The sequence below is a fragment of the Apium graveolens genome, chromosome 10, assembly GCF_009905375.1.
Source record: "Apium graveolens cultivar Ventura chromosome 10, ASM990537v1, whole genome shotgun sequence".
Classification (NCBI taxonomy): Eukaryota; Viridiplantae; Streptophyta; class Magnoliopsida; order Apiales; family Apiaceae; genus Apium; species Apium graveolens.
In genome coordinates, this window is record NC_133656.1 from 173,080,440 (window position 1) to 173,098,416 (window position 17,977).

Consider the following 17,977-nt stretch of genomic DNA (forward strand, 5'->3'; position numbering starts at 1 on the left):
TATTTAGGATAGTAACTTACAGTTTTGAAATGATTTACGTAGGTACATCCAAAAATAGATTGATAATCATACTTTCATACAATATCGATTATATATATTTGATTTTAGGAAATTACTTATAAGATTTTATTACTTATTTACTTCGAAAGTATTTCGGTTAACAATATCGTATTTCAATATTTATTAAAATAGGGTGACGGAAAATAAAATATAATATTCAAATCATACATGTTAACAACATCATATTCCCACGTTAGAAAAAATTTTGGGAACCCGTTCTGGGTTTATTTTTTTACTTTTTTTGTTCCCAAATTATTGATTTGTTTATAAATTATTAAAAGTACGACAAAATACATATATTTATGTAGGTCCTTAAAAAAAGAGAATGTTAGCCGTATCTTAGTCGTATCATTACACGACAAATAAGTTTATTTATTTAGGTAATTTTTTTCCAACATGGTGGATTCATTTGTCAAATAAAAGAAGTAGGTAAATTGAATATATTTCATTTTTTCACCAGCAAAATTAAAGTCACATAATTCTTAAAATAAAGACGCTAAATTCTTGAAATGAATGATTTCTTTTTGTACATAAATATATTTAGAATAGTAAGTTACAGTTTTGAAATGATTTACGTACGTATTTCCAAAAATAGATTGATAGTCATATTTTCATACATATCGATTATATATATTTGATTTTAGGAAAATGCTGATAAGATTTTATTACTTATTTACTTCGAAAGTATTTCGGTTAACAATATCGTATTTCAATATTTATTAACATAGGGTGACCAAAAATTAAATATAATTTTAATACTATAAAGGTTAACAGCATCATATTCCCACATTAGAAACATTTTTTTGATACCCGTTATGGGAATATTTTTTTACTGTTTTTGTTCCCAAATTATTGATTTGTGTGTCAATTAAAATAAGTACGACTAATACATACATTTACTGTTTCTCCAAATGAAATTTATGTTGCTTAATTCTTTAAATTGATTAAACTACTTTTTTAAAATTATTTATATAGGTCTTCAAAAAAATAAAATATTAGTTGTATGTTGTACAATATAAATTATAGATATTCATTTTTATAGTGGTTCATTAACTTGTTAGTAAGCCCTGAAATAATAAGAAAAATTTATATTCATTAAATACTTCAACCACTTCTTTTATTAGGCTATGACATAAAATTTATATTCATTAATTACTTCAAGCACTTCTTTTATGTACTAACGAGGACATGTGGGAGTTCTCGTTTTTAAAACTCAACTGCGTACATCACTGCATATCCAAATTAGTTTAGTCCATAATAGTGTTGAACATCAATTGATATTGGTTAGTACATAATTTAAGTAGACACATATATGAATGTAGTATCGTTACCTCCATTACAAACACCAAAATATTTTTTGGTCTTAATATCTGCCAACAGTTGATCAAGCTTCGATCTAAAAATACGGGAAATTATGTCATGACAATTAGGAGCAATACAACTTGGAAGATACTCAATAATCTTATGTATCTCATCCCATAATGGATTACACGTCATTATTAAAAATATGTCTGGGTGGCCAATGAAACGACATACAGCTAAGGCGTCTTGAAAATTTTATTGCATGTACCGTTTTGAACCAACAAACCCAGCAGGCAATATGATACCTTTACCGGCATTGGAGGTATCAACATCACCTCTACTTAATGAATCACATATATTGCTGTATAATTAATCCCGTAAGGTTGTTTGATGAGTACGAAACCACCATAGTCGTGTCTGCTCAATAAAAGAAAATGCATCTACCAAGTACTGTTGGAACAGTCTTCCACCAAGCCTCGGAGTCAAACCTATGGGGAGGGAGGAATTTAAATAAAAATACAAAAGATCAAATGTTAAGGAACTTTCAATAAGACATGCAATTTTAATACAACTTGAAATGCTGGTAATATTATAAATGGTTTACCATCAGTGTCTCTGACTTGGAAAGAATATGTGTAGTAGTATTTCATTGACAAATATCCACGAGGTTTACCTTTAATTTCATCATTCTTCTGGAATTTGATTTTAGGGTGAAATCCATCTTCTCCTCGAGGGGAAAGTAAAGGATATTGTAAAGTCATCAGCTTTGGATGTACATAAGAGACACGGACCAAACCTTTGATTTTTATCGTGAACAACAATGTCACGTTCTTCGCACGTATCTTCAGTGTCGCCAACCATTTAATCTGTACACGTAAGGTGCTCTGCCATTATTTATGGAGTGATCTATGTTACCACCGGTAGACGTGAAGGCAAACATGGCATTGTATAGATGACTCAATCTATGAAAATTTGGACCTTTAATAGGATCATTATACGAACCTAGAAAGTAAGGAGGAGTAGGAGGGATTGGAGGCAACTTCACTGCACCTTTGAGACAATACACAGAAAATATTGTCGTGCCTTTCGTGACATTTTTATTAACCCTTTCCTCTTTCCACATCCGAGCATTGTATTTTGAACATATGGCATTAGGCCCGATACTCTTCCGGAACCACACATGGGTTTGTTTGCTGAAGAGGAAACAGAGGGTCGTCAATATCATGGTCTTCATCAACAACGTAACCATACAGACTCCCACTGTCACTTTCATCTGCAACATAAAAACATGACATTTCAGAAAATTAATTTTCACAAACTATGTTCCCTCTAAGTTCACATTACTACTAAAATTAGTAGAACTAACCACTGCATCCAGAACCGTTATTTTCATAATCAGAACCATCGGAATCATCAGACCACAAAGGTTGAGAAACAACATTAGGACATTCGTTGAAATCATTACTTAGTTCTTCATCATCGGTAACAATCTCTTCTTCAAATAAATTTTGACCAAACCCAGGATTCACCTCCTTGGATTTTCTTGGCAGAGGTTTGTGTCGGTTTAAGGACACAACTTTCTTCTTTGCAGTCATATTTCCTCGTCCAGTTAAGTGAACAAACCGAGTACTACAACCTGATTCATTCATATAGTCACATTGAAAGTAACAAAAGAAAATTCATAACATAAAACGAATCATGAGTACTATGTTGACCTCCCTCTTCCCTCTGATTTGCGGCATAATGTGAAGAGTTATCAAAGTTTGCAACATTAGATAAAGAACTTCCGAGCACAGTACTATCAAAGGTGCTCCTGGTATCGAATCCAGGCCTAAACACAGGAATAGTATTTCCTGTCAATATATATTACACTTTCAAAACTCAGTACGTAACACTTGACAAATTTTAAACAAAATCACAAATGTTAGAGATAAGAACATCACCTTTAGGTGTTTTTCTAATGTCCGTCACGCTGGTTGGGTACATAAATTCGTTATCGTTGACAGGGGTGATCGGTAGTCTGGGAAGAATGAACAGAACTTGGTCTAGAATCAGACAAATCACCTGCCATACAAATACACACATACAAAATAATATGAGTACGAAATTAAGATGTTAGTCATGTATAAAAACGATATACAATAAGTAATAAGAACATTACCATAACTCGTATTAATGGCAGACGGAGAAGACAATCTATAACAATCAACAACATTCCTATTTACATTAATATTCTCTTGATTTTTCGGGCAGACTTTCTTTCTCTTATACTTCCTGCCATAATCTGTCATGAGATCTTCATTAGAAAGAAGATGGTCAGGCCTTTCATCAGCCATTACCTTCTTCTTCTTCAATTAGTAAAAAACACTCAACTAAACAACATGTAATGAACCATTAATACTTTCAAAGCCTAATCAGAAAGAGGCTGTATTGGGATTTGGAATTACTTTCTATGTAATTTGAATTTACAATTTAAAAATATTTCATTCAACTTCTCTCGGAAGCTTCAATTCAATTACAGCCTCTGCCACACATGTTACAGCACTCGCATGGAAACCGAAATCCACGTAAACACCCTGTAATAAGCAGCTATAAATAGATTAGTGGCAGTGGCATTCTTGTAATATTACACAACATAGAGGTTTATTTCGTTTTCTTACCCAAAGTCTCTGTACAATTTAGGCAGGAGGAACTATATTTTAATTGATTGATATCAATCAACAACAAATATTTAAATTAAATGAATGGGGTGGGAGGACTCGAACATGAGTTCCGCCATAAACCAAGTCACGATACCATGTTAAGTAATAAGTCGCACTAAAATCTTAAAATTTTAGATGGACTAGTACATGCATTTAAGAAGAAATAATATCAAATAATATACCAAATTACATATATAAAATCATTATAAAATGACTTGATATTAAAAATGTGACATTAAAAAATATTTTTATTGATTGATATCAATGTTAATGTAAGTGACTTCATTAGTAATTCTTTCATATTTTTGAGATAATTTTATAGCACGGTTTTCACATTACATATGATATCTCCTTTAATTTGATTTATATCAAAGAAATTATCAAAGAAAATCATAACAAAACAGCCAGCTAATCTATCATGCAAAATTAAAGTTTTCCAAAACTCCCATTTCTTTCAAGTTCATATCCACTCATTATTTCATCTCTCCTTACTCTCCCTCTTTTTTCCTCCCGAGCTCGGGTGTAATGTGAACCAGTTTTCATGTCTTTACTGTTTGTCTTGGAAGATAAAATTAAAATTAAAATAATTTAGTGATATGATAATATATTGGTACATAAAAATATCGGATTAGGTGCTTGAAGAAAAAGATTTGAGTCAATGTTACATGACAGATTGCTGATTCTGCAACAGGATTACAGAACCGACTTGAATGCATTTTAAGAAATATAATGTGGGCCGCATAATTTATTAACCACGACCTTCTGTTACTTTTTTAGTTACAATAGAAAAATAAACAACCATTATATTGCCTACTAATAATACTAGCATAAATTCAGTGCGATGTACGGGTTTCTATTAATATTTTAAATTTTTATTTATCTAGTTATATTATATTTTTAAAATATTTATATAAATATATAATGATTTTAAATTTATAATAAAAATATTAGAATAACATGTGGTCGTAATTTAGTAGAATAAATAGACTATTTCTAATAGTTTAACAATTTAGTAGTTTAATACATATATAACACTATTATTTATATCTTTTAATAATAGGATAAGTTATATTCGTATTTTAGTAGGATAGTATACTATATTTAGTAGTATTTTAATAATTTAGTAGTTTATTAGATATATAACACTATTTATCTATTTTTGTAATAATCAAAATTAGGGAATTATCGTTGAACCAAATTATCTCTATTCCGGCTATTATAGTATAGATATATAACACTATTATTTATATCTTTTAATAATAGGATAAGTTGTATTCGTAGTTTAGTAGGATAAGTATACTATATTTAGTAGTATTTTAATAATTTAGTAGTTTATTAGATATATAACACTATTTATCTATTTTTGTAATAATTAAAATTAGAGAATTATCGTTGAACCAAACTGTTGAACCAAATTATCTCTATTCCGGCTATTATAGTATAGTATAGATAATAGCCATATTAATCTAAAATCAACATTCTAATAATCTTGTTAGAACATGTCTAACAAACTTTTCAAACCAGCTCGTAAGTGGAAAAATAGAGAGCATTAACAAAATTGTAACTTCAAAATATTTTTAGAAACACTTTTACCTTCTCTCTTTTAAGAGTCAGTCATCTACTCTTAAATTATATTTTATTATAAATTAATATTTCAAAACTTTTCAAGATTAGTAAGGTTATATAAATTAAAAAGTCAGTTTCCTCCATTACGTACCTTCACTATATTCAATTCATAAAATATTAATTGATCACAACACTTCACTCATTTTTTTTATTTTTAACTATTAATTTAAATTTATTCTTAACTTTCGTGTACAACCCAGATATAAACAAATAAGTTGCAGGGAGGGGTATTATTTACTAACCTTCGATGATGACTACAGTATATCTTATGCGTGATGGTTAATGATGTGGTTGTATAAAATATTTAAGATTAGTAATAGGGCACCCGATATTTATTTCTTGTGTTATCTCTTAATTCGAAAGGGTGATGAAAGAGAAAGAAAGAGAAGATTTGGCTATCATTCTAATTGAATAGTCAATGGGTTCATCTCTCTCGACCTGTTCAGGTTCAAGGGTGTAGTTAGTGAATGATATCTCTAATTAAAAGCCCAATAATGCAACCTTTTAAAAAAGCCCAATAATATAAGCAAATGATATGCAATGTGCATGCTGAAGAACCATCCATCTTATGATTATATACTTAGACCACAGAAACCCAATGCAACTACAATAGTCAATGGGTATATTTTCTCATGTAGTTAAGTATTCTACTTGTTCTTACAAAACCAAAAACAAAAAGTCTTATGTCCAATAGACATGATTTTGTGCCTTGCATTATTGGACCAGGCCACTAAAGAGATGATGGTCTGACTGTGGTTCTAACCCTAGCTAGGCCCATTTCGATTTCAGTAATATAACATGATCATACTGACAATAAATGATTGACTGAAATTAACCGAAATAATCTAACGAGTAATGAATGATACACAGGGAACACAAACAATTTGTGATGTCACTCAACTTCTATATCTTCTGGGTTAAAGTTTGACATGTTCGAGAGTTTCGAAATTTTAAACATACATGCACATGGATGATTACTTTTTCGATCTTTTTTTTTTATTTGTGCAATCGATGTGAATGCAGGGGTCATTAATATTTATTATTCAACCATTAATAAAAAGAGGATATTTGTATGGGAGTTAGTGACTATTATGTGCCTTGGGCACACCATAAAAAATCCCTTACTTTTTTATAAGATTTTGACATTTACGAGGATATGGATCATATTTTATGAATACACTCTTCTATTTTTAAATTTTCGTAAATAATTTCATATACTTTTAAAGAAAATAATAATAAAAAGCTAAAATTTTATTTTACGAGAACCGTGGCTCGTACTAAATCCTCCAGGCTAGTAATTAAATTATATCGCCCTATATAAATCCGTAAGACTCCTTCCAAAAAAAATTAAGTTCCTAGGTATAACTTAAAAAAAGACATTCGCTCTCTTTTTTGCATAATATTTTGACTTTTACACAAATTTTGATGTGTTTTATCGGATAGCTAAAATATTATTTGTGAATTTTTTTTTGCAAATAAAAATAAATGACAAATATATTAATTCATAAGAATTTTTTTTAAATAAATATATTTATAACTAATCGGTAAAATATATACGAAAATTAAAACGTCATATAAGATTTTTGAAAGTTAAAAATTATAAATTATATTTTACAAAATAGATATACTGTTTTTATTTAAAATAAAAGTTAAGAATCAAAGTGTGTTTTGATCTTAAACGGAAAAGGAGGAGACATTAGTTTTGACCTCTGAGAAAGGATAGAAGTGAGCGAAAGAAAAAAGACGCGTTTGGGAAGGCTAGGGGCCGACTCGTTGACACTTGGCATCTTCATTAAATATCCAACCTCGTGTCTGAAATCTGAATCATCATAAAACAACCATTAGATTTACGCGTGTGCTCTGTCGAAATTAACGATTCTTATTAAACCAGATTCCAATTTGTCGGTTTCCAAATATACGGAGGTGAATACAAGACTCGCTGGAAGTTTTTATCCCCCATAGGATTTCTTAAAATTAAAAGTCAGTAATAATAAAACAAAAGTATAAAAATAAAATACAAGTGTCTTCTGCCTAAGTTCCCATTCACCATTGTCCTTTTTCTTTTTCTCTATCGCAGAAAATACTCTTTCACAGTTTTTTAGTTAATTTTGTTGAGTAAGATTCTAAACCCAAAATTAATATCATTTTAAGTAAATGTTTTATCTAAAATTTTAAGTTAACAAGAATGGGATCAACAAAATCTTACGGTATTCAACAAATTCGAACAACATGGCTAACTGAAAAAATCGAATATTTTACAATTATAAAACCTCTCTTAACATTTTACAGTTAAAATAAAATGATAACGGAACCTTGAAAAAAAAATAAAACTATTTGATATTTACAGGTTTTTAATAAAAATAACACATTTTCAAAAAGTGGTCAATAATGGCCGGTTGTATAACTCATCAGCCAATACGTATTCAAATAAACTGCCAGAACTTGAATCTACTACATGTCACGTTTGCTGTCTGATAATACGCATTATACAATTATATATTAAGTTCATATACTTCATTGCCTAATGTGTATTGTTTGTAAAATATTTCAAGTTACGTTAATCTGAAATGCATATTATAGGTTATTCATATCCTAAATGTGTATTATGGATTAATCCATTATTATATACATATTTTATCAGCTAAAATTGACCACTTTTTTAAAAAGATTATTTTCGTCATTCACATATTTAAAATGAGTTATTCTTACCATTCACCCCGGAACCTTCAGATCTTTACAACCATGTTCACGTCTTGCTTGATCAACTAATAATATTTGTGCAATCACCAAACAAGTTTTCTCTTATATCTTTGTATCAAATGTACGATATAATCCTAATATATTTTGGTGAATTGGTCTTCATTCGCCCTACCGGTGTTATTCTTGCTGGGAGTGGGAGGACCTGTCCCACTTATAACTTATGTAAATAATTATGAGTTCATTTAGCTCATAATTACATGATAACATTATTATTTCTGTCGATGAAATTATCCGTGTACATGACTAAAAAGAAGTGCCTGCATAAACTTTTAAGTTCATAAATTTTAGGGATTCAACGGCTCTTTTTGCAATCAATAAGATAAACAATTCAAAATAAGACTACAAACGACCTATATTTTGTAATCAAATGGTCTTGAGTAAACTTTTTCATAATTATTATAAATTTTGCAGGACTGCATGAACCATCTTTAACACAAATTATGATCCAGACTATATCACTTCGATTCTTTGATAAATTTTAGGCAAGCGCCTTTACCAAGTATAACGAACCTATATGATATGTCATTTGATGGGTTTATAAAACCAGTCACCTATGGAACTTGCCCTCTCTGACCAGTAAAACTTACCAGTCGAGAACATGTAGACCCTTCATGTGCATCTTACCTTCATAAGTCGTAAGACAGAACCGTAGCTGATAATCAGCAGCCACCGGAACACATAACCATCACCATCCTTATTGTTAAAAATAATAAAACCTTGTTAGACGATAAGTTAAGATTTTGGATGAACTTATTATTTAACATTATTTCTGAACCCAGTTTATAGAATAGTTTTGGATTCAAGTCAAAAAGTAAAAGATTATGTTAAAGTGTTCCTGTGGTATTTTAAAGTAGAGTTGTAAAAGAGTGGAACTCGAATAAATTCGGTAATCTTATCAGACAAAATTTCTTGTTCTGGCAAAATCTTAAATAACCAAATATTGTTCGGTAATTTTATCGGACAAATTTATTTTATTCGAACTCGAGTTCGGTAATATTGGAGCCAATCACGAGCTATTTAAGAACAAATCGAATCGAACCAAACACGGATTGTTCACGATATCGAATCAAACCGAATACAAAATGTTCGTTAACATTATATGTATTTTTTTAAAAAAACTAAAATATTATTTTAAGTAAAAAATTATAGCAACCTATTATTATATATTTTATTCACCAATAAAAATATTTATTTAAAATTTATATAAAATATAATTAATATATATGATTAATAATACATATATTATATATATAATATTATAAACATATTGTTTTTGAACCGAACTCGAACTTAAATAACGGACTGAATACGAACTGAACTCCAGTCAAACACCTTAAATGTTTGGTTCGGTTCGATAAGATTATCGGACAAGAAAGGTTGTTCAAACTCGAGTTCGATAAGATTATCAGACGAGATCATCAAACTCGAATTCTGACAAATCGAACAAGTTTAATGAATAGTTCAATTCGTTAACGATCTTATTTTAAATTGTTATTATCTGAATATTTGATAATATCTTGCATGTACTTTAGTTTAATGATGATTTTTTTGAATGAGAGAATAATATTTTTTACCGGTATATACATCTGACAAGAAAAATTATTTATCAAGATTTAGTTATTTTTCGACAAATAATGGGAGTGTTAATGTTGTCTAGTGTCTTCTTTTAACAGTCTATCTTTTTCCGCTCGAAATGTCCAACTCTTTAAACTATATAACATTAAAAAGTATATTTAAACTGTATATTGCCTACTAATATAATAGTTATATTGATTTAAAATCAACATTTTAATCTTGTTCGAGCATATCCAACAAACTCTTCAATTAAGTGGAAAAATAGAGAGTATTAACAAAATTTTAGCTTCTAAGAGACTCTTACAAACTCCTTAAATCGTTACAGCAACTCCAAGAGACTCTTAAATTTTCTCTATAAATATTATAATTTATAGATTCTTAACTATTTGAGAGGGAAAAATTTACTCTTCCCCCAATAATTCTCTTCAATTCACTCTATATTTATATTTTTATTCTTTCGATTAAATGAAAATACTACATGACAAAATCAAAGTTCATGAACACATTATTTATTAATATAAACTGAATGAGGAAATGTTAGGAACTCCTCACTAGTGAGGAAGGATATAGAGATCCTAAATTTTTTAAAATAACTTAGGAGATTGTTGGAGATCATTTTCATGTCAAAATCCTCAAATTTTGACTTAGGAGGCTATAAAGAGGAGTTGTTAGAGTTGCTCTTAAGAGTCTCTTGTATCTTCTCTCTTTTAAGAGTCAACTATCCACTCTTAAGTTATATTTTATTATAAAATAATACAAACACTCAATTTCTCTCTCCACTTTATTTTGTACTTCTCATCAATAAAGATATTTTAATATTAAAATATTATTTAAAGAGTGGATATAAATAGTGTTGTTGGAGTTGAATGAATGTTAAGTTGATAATAATCAGTATAATATAATAAATTTAAAAAGAGGTTCAAGAGACTATTGGAGATGCTCTTATGAGCCATCTACCATTCAAAATATAATAACTTGACTATGAACACTACTCCCTTCGTCCCAACTAATTCTTTACATTTTTCTTAAATGCACATTCTTCTTAATTCTTTATATTTCAAAATTTTTCAAAATTAGTAAGGTTATATAAATTAAAAAGTCGGTTTCCTCCACTACGTACCTTCACTATACGTACTTTAAATATTTATTTAAAATTTATATAAAATATAATTAATATACATTATTAATAATACATATATTATTTATACATATAATATTTCGAACCGAACTCAAACTTAAATAACGAGCTGAACATGAACTAAACACGAACCGAACCCAAGTCAAACACCTTAAAAGTTCGGTTCGGTTCGTTAAGATTATCGGATAAGAAACGTTGTTGAAACTCGATTTCGATAAGTTTATCGGACGAGTTTATCAAACTCGAATTCTGACAAACCGGACAAGTTTAATGAATAGTTCAGTTCATTAACGATCATAATTTAGAGTGTTACTATCTGAATATTTGATAATATCTTGCATGTACTTTAGCTTAATGATAATTTTTTTGAATGAGAGAATAATAATTTTGTTTGGGTAACACCTGACAAAAAAATTGTTTATCAAAATTTAGTTATTTTTCGACAAATAATGGGAGTGTTAATGTTGTCTGGTGTCTTCTTTTAATAGTCTATCTTTTCCCACTCGAAGTGTCCAACTCTTTTGTTTTTATACCACGTAGCTAACCAAATTGATTCAGTATTGTCGTCCTCTACCTTTTTGAATGAATAATTGAAGTTAATTAAATAGATAATAAATTTAATTGCAGGAAGATGACTTGAGTTTTATTTTTTTGAACAAAAATGGTTGAGTTGTATTAATATGAACCACATTACTCATTTTAATTTTTTTGAATGCCCAATTGCATTCCGTTACTTATATTTAACGGACGTTATATTATTTTATCATTTAAAAACTTAATTGTGGGAAGATAACTTAACTATTATTTTAGTGAACAAAACTGATCAACCTATAATACATAGGTTGATCAGTTTCTTGCAAAAAAGTTCAAATGCATTCTTTTTTAGGTTTTTATTTATGTATTCATTCGAATGATTCTCCAAGGATTCAGACATTTATGAGGATTCAGACATTGTTGAATTCTTTTTTTTAGTTCTCCTGTTATTTTTCAGCAGCTCCTTCTTATGTGTTGGTATTATTGTTGCTTCTCACTTAAATAATAAGCTCATGAACCAAGTTACGCCGAGTAATTAAGCCCCGGTGAATTTAGGTTGATTTGTTCCAGATATTTGTCGATATTTGTCAAGGTAGACGGAGTCACGTATCCAACGCCAATATTTCATGTTGTTATTGTACCGAACTGATGATACTCATATTGGGCGACCCCTACTTTCCAGAGTCGATCAACCAGCTAGTAATCGCCAAGTATTTTTGTATCAGTATTGCTTCTTTCAGTTATTCACTAATATTAGAACTTCACTGAGTGGATTTTTTTGCACCAAGTTGGCTCAAATTGGTTCATTGTGATGAACTTTGAATTTCATCATTTTTAATTAGGCTGAGTTTCTTCCTTAGATGTTGAAAATGAAATTTTTCCCAATAGTTATGACACCACAGCTTGTTTTATTTAATCATAGATTACTGGAACAAGATTTGAGTGAACTGGGTGTAAGAAATGCTTTAATCACATTCATTTAAATTCTTGTAATATTGAAATTGTCGTGTAGCCAGTATATACATATATATAATATTTTTCATGATCCTCAAATTACTCTACTACGATCGTTTTCAAACTTGGTATGCTATTTCTTGTTATGGAGTTTCCATCGTACCTCAAATGAATCGAGTTTTAGTATTTGGTCACTCGCTTTCCACCTAGTAGAAGTTTGTTTTATTATTATCTTAGTAAAACAAATAATTAATATTGAGTTGTTGATGTGTCTATTATATTGGATTGGTCATTTTTGTAAAAAAAATAAATTATAATTGAACTCATTTTCCTGCAATTGAGTTTTTGAATTATAAAGTGATATAACGTCCCTTAAATATAAGTAACAGAATGCAATTGAATGTTAAAAACATTATAGTCGAGTCATGTTATTGCCTATTATTATATCTCAACCATTTCCATAAAAAAAATTATAACTAAATTTGTTGGGCTTGCTGAGCAGATCTAATTTCACATTAATATGATATTGTCTGCTTTTGGCTGAGTCACGCGGATTTGTTTTTGGGTCACTCCCAAAATACCTCATACTAATGAAGTTATATTTCTGCTTATATTTTAGCAATCTGCCCCTCCCACAAACGATGTGGGACAACTCCTAACAATCTCCCCTTTCACATATCGGGCTCGACACCTATCGAATCTGCCACCTGATTGTGTGATCTGCTCCCCCTGGATCCATACTGGAATCCTTTTACCTTTCTGTCTCCCCCTAGGCCCATACTGAAAGGCCCACATGCCTTTTCCTTGAGCCCATACTGCGTACCCAATCTGCATCCTCCCAGGACCATTCTGGAAGCCCGTCTGAGATTATTTTGGACCATTACAATTTGAAACTCTGATACCACTTGTTGGATTTGCTGAGCAGACCTAACTCCACATCAGTATGATATTGTCTGCTCTGTACCGAGATTTTGGGTCACTCCCAAAAGGTCTCATACTAATGGAGTTATATGTCTGCTTATATTATAGCAATCCGCTCCTACCACAAACGATGTGGGATAATTTCTAACAAATACCACCAACCTGCAATTAAGTCTAAATTATAATCTTTTTGCAAAAAAATAGAGAATTTATATAATATATCCCAAATTAATAGGGTATTTTACAAATGTATCACATTTTAGTCGGTAATTATAAATATATCACATGATTAATTTTTAACTCATATACAACTCATATGCATATAATTAATTTATATATATAAATAATGTTTACTAAATATGACTAAAATGTCCATAGTTCTTAATTTAATCATTTTGTTAGTTCACTTAAAACCACATAAATTAATTTTTTCTTTAAATATAAATAAATCCAAGTAAAAATAAGATAAGTAATAAGAGATAAGTAATAAGTTAGCGAGTAGGTAAGTTAAAAAAATTATTGTTGAGTTGAGAGAAGCATTCTTCTACATTAATCTTTATAAAACATTGTTATTACTCTTTATAAAACATTGTTGAGTTCAGATAAACATTTTTCTACATTAATCTTTATAAAACATTGTCTTTATAAAACATTGTTGAGTTCAGAGAAGCCTCCATCTATGTTAATCTTTATAAAAAAGATCATCAGTTCTAGTAATTATCCACCTTCAGCCTCAACATTAACTTTGAAATCTTTTATGTCTCAGAACATATTAGCGTGGCAGTGCACGCAAATAACACATCAAACAATCAAATTATAATTATAAAAAGATTAGGTTATAATTTTATAAAGCATTTTAATAAATCAATACAAGCATATAGCCTAAATAAAATGCTATTCAAATAGAGGCCAAAACTTTAAATATATAAATATCAAAATCTAGATATTTTTTTTGCTAAATAAAACCTAAATATAAAATTATTTAGTTAAACAGTGAATTTAAAAGGTTATACATGTCATTTTATGATGTGAAATAGCTAAGTCAACTATGGATATTTCAGTTGGTTAAAGAGGATCCTCTTGGTCAAATGTTCGAATCACTCGGGGGAGGAGAATTTATATGCCTCATGAGCCGGAGCCGGTGTACCTTAATTCACGTGATTTGCAGATTATTGCGTGAACCCGTAGAATTTACCCGGTATGCATATGAAGGTAGCGGCTGCGGGTTATCTGCGATAAAAAAAATTGTAATTTTTTTTAAAAAATGAGATATATTTATAAATATATTTATAAATGGAATATATATGTAAATGAGCTTTCAGAACGAGACACATCGTTAAAAAACCTAAAAAAATACCAACTATTTTAAGACAAGGGAAAAGAAGTCTCGGCTACGAGAAAATGCAATTGATCGCATGAAGACATTTTAAAAACCATAATAACACAGTTCACTTTATAGTAAATGGCACCATGTGTGCCTAAAATTTGAATACTCACAAACAGCAGCTGTAGAATATTGCAAAGAATAGACAAAAGTAAAATTCCAGCCGAGCGACAACCGCACTCTGACGGAGAAACCACTCTTGAATTATAAGCTGTTGTTAGTTGATTACACATGTATATAAACAAAACAACATGGGTCCCCCCTGAATCTAATTTGCATGTACATTTCAAACAACATTTGAATTTCATTTCAAACATAACCAGTAAGACACAAACTAAGTGCTGTTTGCATGGACCCTCAGCTCCAACACTTTGACTTGACTCAAATACCCCAAGAAGAGGAAGAAAAGTCACACTTTCCTCCTCCCTTCCCTCTTTCCTTCCTTTCTCCTTTACATATACTTACACAAACTTATCTCTATATATAACACTCCAGCTATTCTTACATTCTCAAGTTCATCTCTCTCACTTCACAACATTTCACTTCTCTAAATACTAATCTGTTCTTGACCCTTTATTTTTTCTTGAAAATCTTGGAGACCCATATCAAAATCTTGAAATTTACTCATCAGATTTAGTGATGGATACTGGATTTCAAGAAAAGAAAGATAAGGTTTTGAAGAACTCATCTTTACTTGAGTTAGCTGCTGATAATAATCTTACAGCCTTTGTTAATGAAATTGAAGACAAGGGGTGTGATCTTGATGATGTTAGCTTCTGGTATGGTAGAAAATTTGGGTCTAAAAAGATGGGGTTTGAAGAAAGAACCCCTCTTATGATTGCTGCTCTTTATGGAAGTTTCGAGATTGTTGAGTATATTACTGGAGCTGGTGGAGTTGATGTTAACAGGGCTTCTTCTTCTGATTCAGCTACTGCTCTTCACTGTGCTGCTGCTGGTGGATCTGAAGGAGCTGCCAAGATTGTTAAGTTCTTGATTGATTCATCAGCTGATGTGAATTGTGTTGATGTTAATGGGAATAAGCCTGGTGATTTTATTCTCAAGTTTTCGCGAAAAAAGGAGCTGGAGATTTTGTTGACAGGGTGTGAGTCTGGAGAAGAGGATGCAAGAATTGAGCAAGTTGTTGAGAAGAAAGAGTATCCTGTTGATGTTGCTTTGCCTGATATTAATGTTGGTTTGTATGGCACTGATGATTTCAGGATGTATAGTTTTAAGGTTAAGCCTTGTTCCAGGGCTTATTCTCATGATTGGACTGAATGTCCTTTTGTGCATCCCGGTGAGAATGCTCGCCGTCGTGATCCAAAGAAGTTTACTTATAGTTGTGTGCCTTGTCCTGAATTTAGGAAAGGAAGTTGTGTGAAAGGAGATAATTGTGAGTATGCTCACGGAGTTTTCGAGTCTTGGTTACATCCAGCTCAGTATAGGACAAGGTTGTGTAAGGATGAGACAGGGTGTGGGAGGAAAGTGTGTTTTTTTGCACATAGAGTGGAGGAGTTGAGGCCTTTGTATGCTTCAACTGGATCAGCTATGCCTTCACCTAAATCAGGGATGGTTGGTTCAATGGATATGGGTAGTTTGAGTCCGAGAGGGATTGGTGGTTCTGCGACACCAATGTCTCCTTCCGTGGCTTGTTCATCTCCTATGGGTGGGAATTTGTGGCAGAACAAGGTGAATCTCACACCGCCTGCATTACAATTACCTGGTAGTAGATTGAAGACGGCTTTGAATGCTAGAGATATGGATTTGGAATTGGAGTTGCTTGGACTTGGAAGCATTAGAACTCAGCAACAAAGGCAATTGATTGATGATTTGTCTAATCTTTCTTCGCCATCAAGGTGGAACAACAACAACAGCAACCGGTTTGGGGAAATGACTCCTACAAACCTAGAAGAGATCTTTGGATCGCCTGATTCATCGTATCTGTCTCAATTGCAAGGCCTTTCACCGCGAGTTACCAGAGCCAGCACACCTCAAATGCAATCCCCAACTGGACATCAAATGCGCCAGAACATGAACCAGCTCAGAGCAAGCTACCCAACAAACGCCTCCTCCTCGCCAGCTAGAAAAGCACAACCCGCCTATGGCTTTGATTCATCCGCTGCAGTAGCAGCAGCAGTCATGAATTCCAGGTCCTCAGCGTTTGCCAAGCAGCGTAGCCAGAGCTTTATTGACCGCGGAGCTGTGAGTCACAACAGGCCTGCTGGATTTTCATCAGCAGCTGCGAATTCACCATCAATGATGTCTTCCAATCAGGCTGACTGGAGCTCACCAACTGGGAAACTAGAGTGGGGCTATCAAGAAGACATGAACAAGCTCCGTAAATCCGCCTCATTTGGATTTGGAAGTGGAAATGGAGGATCAAGAAACTCAGGAATGCATCCTTCATTCGTCGATGAGCCCGATGTTTCATGGGTCAATTCACTGGTGAAAGATGTTTCATCAACAGGGGCTGGCCTATACAGTTCAGACCAAAAACACAATCCAGGAAATGGTGTTCAGCTTCCAGCTTGGGCTGAGCAGATGTACATAGAGCAAGAACAGATGGTGGCATAATTAAACAAAACCATTCATTGGGTTCTCATCATTAACCAAACAACACACATCAATATTATTCTTTAATATTCTTGTTGATTTTAGTACCTACTATTTGTAGCTAGAACCTAAGAAATCAGAACAATCTCTGATATTATTGATCTCAAGATCACAAGTGTTTAGGCAGATCAAATTAACAATATATTCATTTATATTTTTATATCTTCTTGCAATTCCATTAATGTTTTTGTATTACAATGTAAAGAACATTGGTTGTGACTTGTGACCAATATGTTCATATCAAATGCATGGAATAATAATCTGCTTGAATTTTTCCATGGATTAGTGATTAATTAGCTAAATGCGACCACTCTTTTTATTTTGTCTGTAGACGACGAGTCTACGATTTTAGCATATTCCAACTATTTGTTTTGTGTTCGTCTTTTTGATAGGGCGGATGAATATTTTCTT

At 31.4% G+C, this 17,977-nt stretch overlaps 1 protein-coding gene and 1 long non-coding RNA gene across 2 annotated transcripts; one reads left to right on the forward strand and one right to left on the reverse strand.

The window, feature by feature from the left end:
• Positions 1-1,436: 1,436 nt before the first annotated feature.
• LOC141689586 (uncharacterized) lies at positions 1,437-2,629 on the reverse strand. The gene is made up of 3 exons (XR_012562443.1): positions 2,365-2,629; positions 2,036-2,246; positions 1,437-1,850 (listed from the first exon to the last, which is right to left on the reverse strand). It is a non-coding gene; the product is annotated as an uncharacterized LOC141689586 (long non-coding RNA).
• A 12,808-nt stretch (positions 2,630-15,437) lies between these two features.
• On the forward strand, positions 15,438-17,728 carry LOC141693995 (zinc finger CCCH domain-containing protein 29-like). The gene has a single exon (XM_074499197.1). It carries the CDS (start codon positions 15,596-15,598, stop codon positions 17,525-17,527), a length of 1,932 nt encoding a protein of 643 aa, XP_074355298.1. The 5' UTR covers positions 15,438-15,595; the 3' UTR covers positions 17,528-17,728.
• The last annotated feature ends 249 nt before the right edge of the window (positions 17,729-17,977 follow it).

What these genes read in the sequence shown, in the direction of transcription:
- LOC141693995 (XM_074499197.1), top strand. Translation starts at nt 15,596, where the DNA reads ATGGATACTGGATTTCAAGAAAAGAAAGATAAGGTTTTGAAGAACTCA.